At 40.9% G+C, this 15294-nt stretch overlaps 1 protein-coding gene across 19 annotated transcripts in view; it reads right to left on the minus strand.

The window, feature by feature from the left end:
* PLEKHA6 (pleckstrin homology domain containing A6) overlaps window positions 1-15294 on the minus strand; it is a 605411-nt gene that overhangs the window by 100365 nt on the left and 489752 nt on the right. For 13 of the 19 annotated variants that reach the window (XR_016311598.1, XR_016311596.1, XR_016311602.1 and 10 more), the window contains 3 exons: window positions 12784-12966; window positions 12530-12694; window positions 4424-4441 (listed from right to left, as the gene is read on the minus strand). The exons of 2 other annotated variants lie outside the window; for them this stretch is intronic. Coding sequence is in view for 3 of the 17 variants with exons in the window: in XM_089669394.1 (XP_089525520.1) it covers window positions 4424-4441; window positions 12530-12694; window positions 12784-12966 (366 nt within the window). In the remaining 14 variants the exon portion in view is untranslated. The remainder of the gene's footprint in view (window positions 1-4423; window positions 4442-12529; window positions 12695-12783; window positions 12967-15294) is intronic. 4 more of the 19 variants (XR_016311610.1, XR_016311600.1, XR_016311609.1 and 1 more) reach the window with 1 other exon arrangement.

Raw genomic sequence — 15294 nt, forward strand, 5'->3', positions numbered from 1 at the left:
GGAGGAGCTAATCACGATTATCAAGTAGGAAGATGGGTTACTGTAATGAAAGGGAGTGGTAGGGGCTCACAGAAAAGGAAGGCTGGCCCTGGGTTTGTGCCCCGAAACAGATTTACCAAGTTGGATGAAGATATGGGGGTGGCAAGCTCAGGGGTGGAAGCCCTGGGTGTCACTGCTATTTCTAACAGCTGGGAGGGCAGACCATATGGGAGGGGTGGAGAGGGTAGTGCAGGAAGGCCCAGACAGATGGTGGTAGTAGGGGATTCTATAATCAGAAGGACTGATAGAATAATTTGTTGCCCGGATCACCTCAACCGAATGGTTTGCTGTCTCCCTGGTGCCAGGGTTCGGCATGTGGTAGACCGGGTTGATAAATTACTAGGAGGGGCTGGGCATGACCCAGCTGTCTTGGTCCATGTTGGAATCAATGACAGAATACATGGAAGGTGGATGCTCCTTAAGAATCAATTTAAAGAATTAGGCTGCAAGCTGAAGGGAAGGCCCTTGGTGATATTCTCTGAAATATTACCTGTGCCATGCGCAACTCAGGAAAGACAGGGGGAGATTAGAGAACTCAATGCATGGCTAAAGACCTGGTGTCAGAGGTAAAGATTTGGGGTTCTAGAGCAGTGGGCTGACTTTTCATTGGGGTGCAATCTATATGCTAGAGATGGTTTGCATCTAAATGGAAGGGTGTCTGCTGTACTGGAGGACAGGTTTATGGGAAGGCTGGAGGAGTATTTAAACTAGGATCGAGGGGGGGAGGGAGAATTAAATTATAACGGGGTAGATAGATCAGAGAGGGGTCAGTACTTATTGGTGGGTGGAATGGGGAAAGATGGGGGAGGGCTATGGCAGATAAGAAGGTTACTATGTTACAAACAACCAGTGGAATTGGTACCATTTGTATGAATATAAAAAATATGCAAAATACATGTGAACAAGGTGTCAATGAATTAAAGTGTTTGTTCACCAATGCCAGAAGTCTGCCAAGCAAAATAGGTGAGTTTGAAGCTTTGGTGCAGAGAACTATGATTTAATTGGTATTGCTGAATCTTGGCTTCATTCTTCACATGACTGGGCCATTAATATTTTTGGCTATGTTCTCTTTCGAAGAGACAGGGTAAATAGGAAAGGTGGTGGTGTCTCACTCTGAGATCACTTCTCACATAGAGACAGTGTGAAAGAGGACCTAATGGATTGAGAGTGTGATGAGGCTGAAGCATTATGGGTGGAACTGCACATGGACGTGCGTACTACATAGGTAATCATTGGAGTTTGTTATAGGCCTCCCAGTGTTAATGAGGAGGTGGAGACTCAGCTCTTTGCACAGATCGAAAGGGCTGCAAGGGCTGGGACAGTGATAATAATGGAGGATTTTAACTACCTGGAAATTGCCCTTTGACTGGAGTAATAGTACTGCAGGAACAGTTAAACATTTTTAAACCTATTACAGGACAATTTTATCGTACAGTTCATAGAGGCAGCAACTAGGAAATGATGCTCTGCTGGACCTGGTAATCTCAAACCATGCAGAGCTTATTACGAATGTCCATATAAAAAAACATCTGGGTAGCAGTGACCATAACATGATTTCATTTATTGTTAGCTGTAAACAGCAAGCACATACGGGAAAAATAAAAATGCTCAATTTTAAGAGAGCTAATTTTCCAAGGCTGAGAGCTGCTCTCCAAGACTTAGACTGGGAGGGAATATTGGCATTGATGAACACAACACAGAAATGGGAGTTCTTCAAAAAGACTGTATGTGAACACATTGCAAAATATATTCCCATGGGCAACAAGTTTAAAAGGCTAAAAAATCAAACCTATGTGGCTTATGGCCAAAGGTAAAAAAGCTATAGATAATAAGAAAAGAGATTTTATTTAATATAAAAATGAAGGAACGCTATCATCATTTAAACATTACAAAAGAATAAAACAGAATATGCAAAAAGGAAATAAAGGCTGCAAAAATTGAAGGCGAATGACATATTCCAAAAGATAGCAGGACCAACCCCCAAAAATTCTTCAAATATATTAATAGTAAAAAGGTCCGGTCCAAGCATGTAGGCCCTTTACAAAATAATCTAGAGTGGGTGGCTGAGGACAAAGAGAAGGCAAATTTATTAAATACCTTCTTCAGCTCCGTGTATACAAAAGAGCATCGAGGAGCTCTTGTCCATAATGGGCATGGTATTGGCACAGCTCCAGATGATCCACACTGGCTCAAAATTGATATGATCCAGAAATATTTAGACAGAATAAAGGTGAATAAAGCACCTGGACCAGATGGCATACACCCACGAGTCCCTAAAGAATTGAGCTCTGTCATTTCAAAGCCATTGTTTCTAATCTTTTGGGACTCTTTAATGACTAGCATAGTACCACTGGATTGGTGTAAGGCCAATTTGGTGCCTATCTTTAAAAAGAGGTCAAAATCTTTACTAAGTAATTATAGACTTGTTAGTTTAACTTCTATAGTTGGGAAGATACTGGAGAGTTTAATAAAAGATCACATAGATGAGTTCTTGCTGGAAAAAATATTTTAAGCAACAGACAGAATGGATTCATGAAAGACGACAGAAGTTGTCAAACAAATCTGGCTTCTTTTTATGAGGAGGTGAGCAAAACCTTGGACAGAGGGGTGGCGGTGGATATGGTATACTTTGATTTTGCAAAAGCGTTTGACACAGTTCCCCACACACAGCTAATATGTAAGGTAAAATCTACGGGCTTGGAAAAATTTGTGTGTAAATGAATAGAAAACTGGCTAAAAGATCATATTCAGAGAGTAGTGGTTAATGATTCATACTCTGAATGGTCTAGGGTTGTCAGTGGTGTACCCCAAGGCTCAGTGTTGGGATCCTTACTTTTTAATATATTTATAAACGATATAGGGTCTGGGATTAAAAATACCATTTCGGTCTTTGCAGATGACACCGAGCTGTGCAGTAGAATAACGTCCTTACAGGATGTCTCCAACTTACAAGCCAACCTCAATGCCCTGTTTAATTGGGCAACTATGTGGCAAATGAAGTTTAATGTTGATAAATGTAAGGTTATGCACTTGGGGGCTAAGAATATGCATGCATCATACATACTAGGGGGAGTACAATGCCAAGCTGTGGTTTCTAAAGTAAGCAAAACCCTCTCTTGTATTAAAAGAGGTATAGACTCCAGAGAGAGAGATATCCTATTACCCCTGTACAAATCATTAGTAAGACCTCCTCTGGAATATGCAGTTCAATTTTGGGTACCAATTCACAAAAAGAACATTGGGGAACTGGAGAAAATACAGAGAAGGGCAACCAAACTGATAAGAGGCATGGAGGAGTTTAGCTATGAGGAAAGCTTAGAGGAACTGAATTTATTCTCTCTTGAGAAGAGGAGATGAACGGGGGATATGATCAACATGTATAAATACATCAGTGGTTCATATAGTGAACTCGGTGTAGAGTTATTCACCCTGAGGTCATCACAGAGGACAAGGGGACACTCTTTACATCTGGAGGAAAAGAAATTTAATATCCAAACATGGAAAGGTTTCTTCACAGTAAGAGCTGTGAAAATGTGGAACAGACTCCCTCAAGAGTTGGTTCTGGCCAGCTCATTGAATTCCTTTAAAAAAGGCCTGCATTCTTTCTTGGATACACAGCGTATAACTGGATATTAACATTTATAGGTAATGTTGATCCAAGGAATATCCGATTGCCTCTCGGGGGATCAGGAAGGAATTTTTTCCCCTGCAGGAGCAAATTGGATCATGCTTTGCTGGGTTTTTTGCCTTCTTCTGGATCAACTGTGAGTGTAGGATTATAATTTTTTTTTGGTTAAACTGGATGGACTTTTGTCTTTTTTCAGCCAAACTAACTATGTAACTATGTAATGGCTTTAAATCGAATTCACGCTTCAGGTCAGAAACCCACCTGCAGGGAATATCATTATAGGCGGTTCACTAGAGCTTTTCATTTGTTTCCATCTTCATTTCAGTTTGAGGAGGCAGCACCTATTGGTCCCTGATATACCCACTCCCATGCTCACCCCAAAAAGTGAATATGAGTTACCTTGTTTCTTGCTATATTTTTTGAGTCAAGTTCAAATTTTTGATATGGTATTTTTTGAAGGTATATTTATTGCTCACTAAAGTTCTTACGGTAAAGACCACAAGCTTATTGCAGTTTACTGTATATATACATGTCCAGACAATAGTGATAGCACAACATCTAAGAGTAAATGTGACCACTGGTAAGGGATTACTGATTCACAAAGTGAAAAGTGGTTTGTGTGCAATGGACACTATTGCATGCAAGGACAGGTGCAATGTGAGGCACAATAACTCTGAAAGACAAGTGGATAAAGTATGATACAGAGCGTGCTACATACAGTACATACAATACAAAATAATATTGAGGAAAAGGCACCTTGTCTGCGGTGTATTGCTGAAACAAGGTGAAAATAGCTTCATTGGTATAGTAATATTTTAATCAAGTCAAAGAAATAAAACTGTATAGATAAATAGTAGGTAGACACAGGAGAAAAGATATAGAAGTGCAAAACATAGCACCCCAAGATTCAAGGAAGAATACACATGCCTCTTGTATTTTGGTGATCTTGGAGTTCAGCTTTAAGGAGGTACTCACCATTGACCAGCAACACTTAAAATGTAGCTGTGACCAGACTACAGACATTAAAGCATCCTAACATAACCTTAACAAGCAATTAAATTACTTTTCCTCTTTGCTGCCAGTGACATAAGGCTTACATTGGGGCTAGAAGGTGCTTTTACACACAATGTGTGTTACTTTACAAGCCGGCTTCAACCTAATCACTTATACTATGTCACTTTCTGGTTCAGGGCTATTATTCCTTAAGTGAACTGGCTGGAAAAGAGTTATTGGAATGCAATTTGTGCTTCATTAGCGTCAATCGAGTGCAGGGGAAAGATTGGGGGTCTGCTGGACTAGACTTTTCTAATAGGTCAATTTAAAACATTTTTGCACACAATAAAATCAACATTTGTGGCTTGAAAATTACTTTAGGCCCACAAACAATTATAAATTGTGGCCCTGTAGAATAAAATGGAGGCAGTTGCAATTGTTAATATTGTACAATGTTTACACAACAGTTGATCAAAGGTATATTTTCAAGAAAAAAGGCACACTAAAATGAACTATAGTACTCGCTATCACAATATAATACCCATTTTTCCTAAGCTATAAAAGATGGGTTTGTGTCGAGTAAATAAATATCAAACATGTCAAACTGTGTCAAATTGTGTGTCTCAGTGAAATGATGAAAATTGTCCATACAGTAGGTGATATGTCTTAAATATCTTTAAAAGATATTATGTTAGAATTAACCAAAAATTACGGCCTGAGAACTACTGTTCCCCTGTGACAATGTGTGGCGCAATCACTGTTTACATACATGTGTGCACTGTGTATCTGTGGGTGTGTCTGAAGCAACTCCTCCAGTGAAGACAGGTTCAAGGTTTAAAAGGATAGACAAATACCGGTGGTAGGGGACTCGGTGAAAGATTTCCCTGTCTGTCTTTCTAATATCTAAGACCGTGTGTTGTTGACTGGGCCCTTGGGTTTGGCACATTGAGAATCAGTGTGGGGCTGGGGAGAACCCAGCTGTCGTGGTACATATTGGTACCAATGACAAAGTTTGAGAAAAATGGAGTGTTCTAAAACATGATTTCAAGGACTTAGGTGCAATAATAAGGAAAAGGACCTCCAAGGCAGTGTTCTCAGAAGTGGCTGAGGAACTAGTAAAGGAAGGAGGGTTTTGGGTTCACAGAGAATTGGGTTGACTTATTGGGTAACTACCAATTTTGTAGTAGAGACCGACTGCACCTAAACAGGGAGAGTGCAGCCCTGCTGGGGGAGAAGATGACCAACTAGGTTGAAGGAAATTTTGAACTAGGTGGTTTTGGGGAGGGATCAGAGAAAGCTATAACTGGCTGTGAGCTAAGGTCAGAGGGTCGTACTGGAGGCAACACTGGTAGTATAACTAAAGTAACTAAAACAAAGGTGTGCATGCTGGAAAAATCCTATTGCAGCCTCAAAACAAATCAGGAAAAATAATATCTGATTCTACAAAAATTAAAAAGCATGTCAACAAATGCTAGAAGTTTGCTTATTGAAGAAATAGAACTGCTGATACATGAGGAGGATTTCAACTTCATGGGAGTACCAGAAACCTGGTTTGACTGCGCACATGTCTGATTTGCGACTGCCCAAAGGGTAGTAGAAGAACACTAAATTTCAAAAGAACCAACTTTAAACTGCACTCTACATACTACATGACATTAAATGGGATCAGAGTGCTTTAAGAACATATTAAATAATGGCATTAGCCAGTAGATTCCAATGGGAAACAGCAGCAGGAGCCTAAATTCTACTCTAAATACAGGTGAACTTATCCTTTAATAGTAAAAAGTCGAGGTTAAAGCATATTGACCCCATAAGGGTTAATCAGGGGAAGTTGCTTTCAAGTGAGAAGGCAGCAGGATTAAATACATTCTTCTCAGTTTCTATAATAAACAAAACTGTATTGTTAGTAACACAGCATGAAATGTACCCTTGTAGCTAGTCAGTGTTTAAAAAAGACTTAAAAAATCTAAGGTGAATAACTCAGCAGGACCAGATGGCTTACACTATGGGTGCTCAACTTGTGGCCCTCCAGCTATTGCAGAACTACAAGCCCCATCATGCCTCAGCCTTTGGGAGTCATTCTTGTAACTGTCAGCCTTGCAAAGCCTCATGGGACTTGAAGTTCTGCAAAAGCTAGAGGGCCACATGTTCAGCACCCATGGCTTACACCCAAGAGTCCTCAAAAATTTAGCCATGTTCTAGCCAGACCGTTATTCTAACTTTTATGGACAGCTTAGAGACTGGAATGGTACCAGCTGAACAGTGAAAAGCTAAAGTGGTACCAATATTTAGAAAATGGCTGGGATATATACCTGGAAACTACAGACCAGTCAGCCTAACATCAACATTATGTAAACTATTGGAAAGAATGATAAGGTACCATAACCAAGAATTTTCCGATTAAATAGTATCATTAGTAGTAACCAGCATGGATTTATGAAAGATTGTTCAGTTCTTGCCAGACCAACCTGTTAACATTCTATATGGATGTAAACTGTAATCTGGATAGAGGAAGACCTGTGGTTATGGTGTATCTGGATTTCCCCAAAGCATTCAATACAGACCCTCATAAACACTTAATGTACAAATTGAGGTCTGTTAGCATTAAAGATGGTGTATGTAACTGGATAGAACACTGGTTACAGAAAAATGTCTAAAGGATTAGTGCTACAGTGTATGTTTTGAATGGTCTGGAATTATAGGTGGGGTACCCCAATGCTCAGTCCTGGAACCAATTCTGTTTAATTTGTTCAAAACCTATATAGAGGTTGTAATAAATAGTTCAATTTCTGTGTTTGCTGATGATATAAAGCTAAGCAGGGTAATAAACTCACAGCAGGTTATAGAAACTTTACAAAAAGCCCTTGATAAAATAAAGAGGTGGGCAACTACATGGCAAATGATCATTATTATTGAAAAATGTAAAGTAATGCATTTGGGGCCTACAAATATGCATGTAAAGTTACTTACTATGGGGAGAACCAAGGATGGAAAAAGATCTAGGGGTCCTAGTAGATCAGAGGCTCAGCAATAGCATGCAATGCCAAGCAAAAGCAAGAAAGGCCAGCAAACAATTTATTAAAAAGGGTATTTACTCAAGTGACAAAACTATAATTCTCCCACAATACTCTTGTTTGGCCACATCTTGAGTATGCCGTCTAGTTTCGTTCAACAGTCCTCTGGAAGGACGTGCTGGAACTGGAGAGATCCCAGAGAAGGGCAACAAAGCTAAAAGGGAGGACCTTCGTTATGAGGAGCAACTACATTCATTAAATATATTCACCAAGGAGAAGAGATGCTTAATAGGAGATATGATTGCAGTACACAAATATCGAAATAATGATTCTAGCATAAGTGGAAAACTGTTTGGTCTCAGGCCACTTAAAGTGGAACTTTATGCACACAAAAAAACGGGCAGGATTTTTAATGCAGAAGAGACATGCTTTGTCTCTTCTGCATTAAAATGACCCACCTGCCTTTCTGCTCCTGTACAGTAAGCATATGTGGGAGTGATGTAATATCGGTCCAGCCAATGAAATCTTGCCATGTAGCATCCTGGAGCTTCCCACTGACATCTTCTAGTGGCCAGCTTGATACCCAGAAGCCGGCCACTAGAAGATGTCAGTGGGTAGCCCCAGAATGCCACATGGCAGGCGAGTACAGTTCTGTTTTAGGAGGACAAGCGGTCAGTCATTGAAGTTTGATTAGAAACAGTTTAGTTTTTAAACTGTGTAAGGGGTTGTTTACTGTTAGAGCAATAAGGAGGTGTGTCGATATTTTCAAAAAAACTTTTAGATGGGCATCTTAGAGAATGCAATATACTAATATGAGAAATGACAGTGACATGAAAACATACACACACACTTACACACACGCTAACACAGGTTAAACTGGATAGACTGGTGTCTTTATTCAACCTTACCAACTATTTAACTAATACTAATAACTATTAACTAATAATTTACTTCAATGTAACTACCTGGTAGAACATTGTAAACGTCTGAACAGAAGACCAGGTAGCAGCCTTACAAACTGGAAGAGAAGCTTGATTGTGAATCACCCAGAAGGCACTGACACTCCTGGTGGTATGGGCCTTGACTGGGAGTAAAGAGGCCTTGCCCTTGATTACATAGGTCTGAGAAATGAGCTGTTGGATCCACCTAGAAATAGTGGATCGAGAAGCAGACACTCAAGTAGAACAAACAGGAAATCAGTCAGTCGAAATGAAAACACGGATGTTGTTCGAGCTGTTCATGTTTATCCAAAGTATGAAGCACTGTATCTTTAGGATGCTTAGAAATAGGATAATAAGATGGCAACACAATGTCCTAAATTAGCTCTATCACCAGAAGAACATGGAGGATGTTACCCCAACCCCCCTCCCCCCCCCCAGGGGATCCTGTGCACATAACACTTGTCCCCATCTAAATCCATGCAGGGGTTACTGAGCTGTGGAATCAGATAGCCCCGACCACCTGCCTAGCTTTTGAACAATCGCAGATGTGTTTCTAAGTGACAACTCAGGAGGAGAGGGGGTGTGACAGGTAGGCCCATGCCTCCTCCTTCTAAGCTGCCAGATAGTAGCTGCACAGCAGAGTTCTGTCTCACAATCTCTGTTGTTTAGTTTGCACAGTCTGGAGCTGCCTGCTATTTAGGGCACATTCCAGAGCCCTCATGGCCTTGGCAGTCAGATGCATTGGTAGATCCAAGGACTCTTGACACTTGTCTCACACAAACAGGATTACAGGATATTGAGCTGTAGAGCTCTGGAGACAATCTGAGCAGAGAGGACCACATTATCTGCTACCCCCACCTTTCTGAGTACCTTCATGCATGCTTGAATAGAGGAACCTTCCAATGCCCTCTAGCTTATTATACTCTACAGCAGTGATGGCGAACCTTTTTGAGCCCGAGTGCCCAAAACTGCAACACAAAACCAACTTTTTTATTTCAAAGTGCCAACACTGCAATTAACCATTTGCCTACCGATCACTTTTACCCCCTTCCTGCCCAGACCAATTTTCAGCTTTCAGTGCTGTTGCACTTGACAATGACAATTGTGCGGTCATGCAACACTAATTTTTTCCCACAAATAGAGATTTTTTTGGTGGTATTTAATCACCACTGGGTGTTTTATTTTTTGCACTATAAATGAAAAAAGAGCAAAAAATTAAAAACATAAAAGGTTTTCTTTGCTTCTATTATAAAATTTTGCAAACAGGTAATATTTCTTCTTTGATGTGCGTTGGTGAGGCTGCACTAATAGGCAGCACTGATGGGCATTGATGAGGCGGCACAGATAGGTAGCACTGATGAGGCGGCACTGGTGGGCATTGATGAGGAGTCACTGATGATGCACTGATATGCAGCAATGATGGGCACTGATAAGCGGCACTGACTGATAGCACCAACTGGAGGCACTGACAGACGGCACTGATCGGCGGCACTGCTGGGCATCATTGATGGGTGGCACTGATGGGCAGCACTGATGGGCGACACTGCTGGGCACTGATAGGTGGCACTGTTGGGCAGCACTGACAGGCGACACTGCTGGGCACTGATGGGTGACACTTCTGGGCACTGATGGATGACACTGCAAGCAGTTACTCTCACCTCTGGCAGTGTCGGTGTGGCTTCCAACCCAGCAGCTCATTCCCATCCACGCTGAACACATCGCCCCTGGCCCCGGAGCAGTGTGGGAGCCTCTTCCTCTCTTCCACGCCCATCCCCGGCTACATCACCCCTGGTGCCAGATCCGCATAGGAGACGTTTCCTCTCGTCCACACCCACCCTGGCCCCAGAGACATGTGGGAGATGTAGTTTGATGGGGGTCCAGTGTGGACGAGATCTGGATGGCCGGTCAGTGTGCGTGGTCCGTGTGAGCTCATCTTCCTCTTATTCCTGGCGTGCCCACTGAGATGGCTCTGCGTGCCAGCTCTGGCACGCGTGCCATAGGTTCGCCATCACTGCTCTACAGGATAAGATCACTTTTACAAAAAAAATTATGAATGCACATTTTTTTGCAGGTAAAAAAATATGCATTTATTTTTTTGTTAGGGGCATGTAAAGAATTGCACCCACAATCAGCAGATCGTGGGTGTAATGCCACAGTCCTGCAGACTGTCTGTGTATCTGTCTACCCATACCTCCAATACGGGAAGGCAGTTACACTCTGAGAGGAAGCTCAACAAACTACCTAAAGCGATCTGGTAGCTCGTTGAGAACTACAATCCGACAGCCGCAAAGGTTGTCGGGACTTAGTTTTCCCATTCACAGAACACTGTGAATGAATGATGTGGCCGAGTGGGTGGGGCCCTGAACGGCTGTGGGTGTTTTTAGTTTGTGACAGCTAGCGGGGGTTGAAGATCCCCCAGAAGCTGTCAAAACGGGGACTCGGGGGTTGCATTTGTAACATGTCACACCATGAATATGGGTGTAACATGTTACAATAGGTGAACATATCCTTTAAAGTACATTTTTTTTCCCCAAAAAATTGCATTTGCAAAACTGCTGCGCAAATATTGTGTGACATAAAAATTTGCAATGCCCACTATTTTATTCTCTAGGGCTTCCGCTTAAAAATATATACACTCACCAGCCACTTTATTAGGTACACCTGTTCAATTGCTTGGTAATACAAATTGCTAATCAGCCGATCACATGGCAGCAACTCAATGCATTTAGGCATCTAGACGTGGTGAAGACTACTTGCTGAAGTTCAAACCGAGGATAAGAATGGGGAAGAAAGGGGATTTAAGTGACTCTGAATGTGGCAAGGTTGTTGGTTCTAGATGGGCTGGTCTGAGTATTTAAAAAAATGCTGCTCTACTAGGGATTTTTACGCACAACTATTATTATACAGGAGAGACCTCCTGACACTGGGACTTTAAGGGCGGTACAAGTCACTATGGCCACACCATGAAAAACTGCAATGAATGACTAGAAATGTAAGTAAAACACGTACTGTGTCCAACAGCATATAAAGTTAATTAAAAAGGCATGAACAACCCACCTTAAAATATCTCAATGTTCAAAGCTGATGGTGTGGCCGTAGCGACTTGTATCTCCCCCCCCCTTGTTCTTTGGGGGTGTCTCTTACGAATTTCCATCAAATACAACTTTGAGGTGGTGTGTGCTGACTTGGAGGTCTATACACTTTATGGTGGGTCCCCTGTTTTACAAATAAATATGACACCTTGGTGTGATATATAGCATGTTTTCAATTACTCGTATAGTCATCTATTGCAGTGACCTGGGATGCCCTTGTGATTCAAGGCCTTTTGTGGAGGGTTCTGCGACCCCCAGCTTTATGAGGCGACATTTCTGAAGCATTCATGTCTTTTAACCAATTATCCATTTTGCATTGTCATATACTGTAAGTATATCTACAAATTACAAGGTATTATATGTTGTTATGGATATGAGACATGTTCCAAACAAATATGTTTAATCTTGTAGATGATGTCATCCATATGCAGAGTCTTCTCTTTTCCCCGAGGAAGGAGTGGAATCACTCTGAAACGCATTGGAACAATTAGATTAGTATCTCTGCACCTTTGTTACATCTATGATGATACCAATTTGTATCTTTTATGACCAGTCAAACACAGTCATACAGGGTATCCTTATCATGTAATTTCATTTTCTGATTGTGATGCTTTATTATGACTCTATATGATGTATTGTTTTGTATGTCTTTGTGTTATCACCTTTTTTTGACAAAATTTGTACTTTTTTTTAACACTTCTAGTACCTTCTAAGCCCTTAAAGTCCCAGTGTCAGGGGGTCTCTCCTTTTTCCAAAAATCATGAAACCATGTTCATAAACTCTGTTTCTTCTATAATGAATTGCTAGGCTTTAGGTACCAACCTCTCTGTTGATGTCTACACTAAATGCCTGAGGCTCCAATTCCATCTTGCGCAGGCGTGCAATCTCCTCTCGTGGAGACTCATACATCTTCTGAGGTTCTTGAGAGCGTATAGCTGCTTCAAGGTCTGAGATGTCTACCTCATGGATGCTTCGATGCCTTCTTACCTGTAAGCAATCACTGTTGTATCAAATTCATTTAGACCTTGCATTCATTTATTCTATCTACTCTTGATATAACATTTGGCCTAGCTCACCACTCTGTATGTGCCTGCTGGTTTAGTAGTGCTGAGATCTGTTTGCTGACAGGGAGGGAGTTGAAGGCTCCGCCTCTTTTCTTTCATAGACCCACTCTGATGCCGTTTTATGCGATCTATTTGCTCTTCTACGCTCATTTTGGACTTGACTTCAGCAGGGAACAGGGCACTTTTTGGACGTTCCTGTAAATAACACAGGACATTTATGACCTTTTGGGTCTCTATAATACAAAACATTACATGATTAAAAAAAGATTAAAACTACTTTTTGTTGACTGCCTTAGTCAGTCACTGCACATACACAAGAGTTTAGCAAAACATAACTGCACAGAAAAAAAAATTCTTGCCTTGGTAAGTTACATACTGTACAGTTTAGCAACTTTTCAATGCATAGTGTTTGTACTGGAACGCTTGGGTTTCACTTACTTCCTGATCCAGTGATTTATTCTGCTGCAGTCACATTATAAATATTATCAGTCTCAATTTCTTAACTAAAAAAATAAACAATGGAAAAAGCAATGTACCAATTACATGACCAGGGAATGTCTTTTTCTGGGGGGGATTTTGCACCAATTATGTAGAGAACGTTCTCTATCCGGAAAAGCCATGTTTGCATAGGCATGTTTTCAGAAAATTAGATCTGGCGGCAGATTGGAGAAGAAAATGGTTTCATCTAACACTTAAAGGTTTTGTAGCAATTGTGCATATAATTTTATATAATTTAGTTAACAAAACTATAGTTAAGCTTTAAATGAAACAGAATAGCTTTCCACAGATTAAGAATATTTAAGCCAATGTTTCTCAACCTTTTTTCAGCCAAGGAACCCTTTAAATTTCTGCACACTCTTGAGGCACTCCTTTCTAAAATATGAAAAACTAATCTAATATTTTTACATAGCACAGCAGCACCCATACACATAGAATGCCCAATTTCTTACAAAGCAAATACACCTTTTCACACTGGTATTGACTATAATTCCAGCATTTCTCTTCTCCCTCAGTTTATCTCCCACACTCAGCTAATGTGATGCCAGTGCTGACTGACAGGAACAGGGGTGGGGCAAACAAGGACATCCTTGGGCACTCAATGTCCATCTCATCAACCTATGATTTCTTAGGGTGTTAGGACACTGGCAGCTGGCCTACACAGTGCCCAAAGTTTCAATGCTACACAATATCTTACATTTTGCTTGAGGTGATTGAAGCCGTATTAGTGCACTTGCAACAGAAACAATTGAGTACTGATGTGATACTTTTTTTATTTGCACTAACATACAATTTTGAATGGAGTGCTACACAAAGAAAGCTGCTTCACACCTCCACAAGGATGCAACCCCAAACTGGACATCTATATTGATAGCTTCAGACTGCGAGCTACATCCTGATATCCACCCAGCAAAAGAAACTTCTGTACAATCTTTCAGCACTGGAGCTAAGGGCTATACACGATTTGCGCAACAATCAGGTCATCACCATCAAACCAGCGGATAAAGAGGGAGCAGTTGTTGTGATGGATACAAATACATACAAGAAGGCCAAAGGCAGCTGGAAAATGTCATCTACTATAAAAAACTGGATTATGATCTGACCCAGGACTTTACAAAGCAATTAAAAAGGTCTCATTAAAACACTTCCAGCCCACCTACACTCAGAACTTATAAATGTGATTCCAGATCATCCAGAAATTGGGGACTTCTACATGCTGCCCAAAATCCACAAGCCAGGAAATCCAGGCAGACCCACCATAACAGGTATGAACACACTCACCGAACAAATCTCAGGCTTTGCAGAAATAAATTTAAAACCGTTAGTCAAGAATACTGCTAGTTTCCTGCAAGACACAACTGATTTTTTGAACAAGATCAACAACATAAAGCAATTACCATCAAATACAGTTCTAGTCACTATGGATGTAGTATCCCTGTATAGTAATATCCCTCACAAGGATGGATTAGCTGCATGTCACAGATCCTTATAATCCTCACCAAACCATAAATACACTGCTAAGGAAGTTACACAGCTCATTGAATTCATACACACAACTACTTTGCTTTCAATAAAGACATATATCTTCAATGTATGGGTACTGCAATGGGAAGTAAAATGGCACCCCAATATGCCAATTTATTTATGGCTGACCTGGAGGAAAAATTCCTGAACAGCATGCAGCAAAAACCATACAGATACTATCGCTATATTGAAGATATTTTCATCATATGGACAGAAGGTGTTGAAAACCTAAAACAATTTTACTCATTGATCAACACGTTTCATCCATCAATCAAACTAAAAATGGAATACTCAAACACACGTCAACTTCCTAGACACCACAGTATACATCAGGGATGATACGCTTCACACCTCAATATACAGGAAACCTACTGACAGATGCAACTACCTCCACAGTTCTAGCTTCCACCCCCAACACACGAAACTTGCCATCATACACAGTCAGGCCATTAGACACCACCGAATATGTTCTGACCCAAGAGACAGAGATAAACATCTCGG

The sequence above is a fragment of the Staurois parvus genome, unplaced genomic scaffold (genome assembly GCF_062004578.1).
Source record: "Staurois parvus isolate SC_StPar_1 unplaced genomic scaffold, SC_StPar_1.0 ptg000074l, whole genome shotgun sequence".
NCBI classification, from domain to species: Eukaryota; Metazoa; Chordata; class Amphibia; order Anura; family Ranidae; genus Staurois; species Staurois parvus.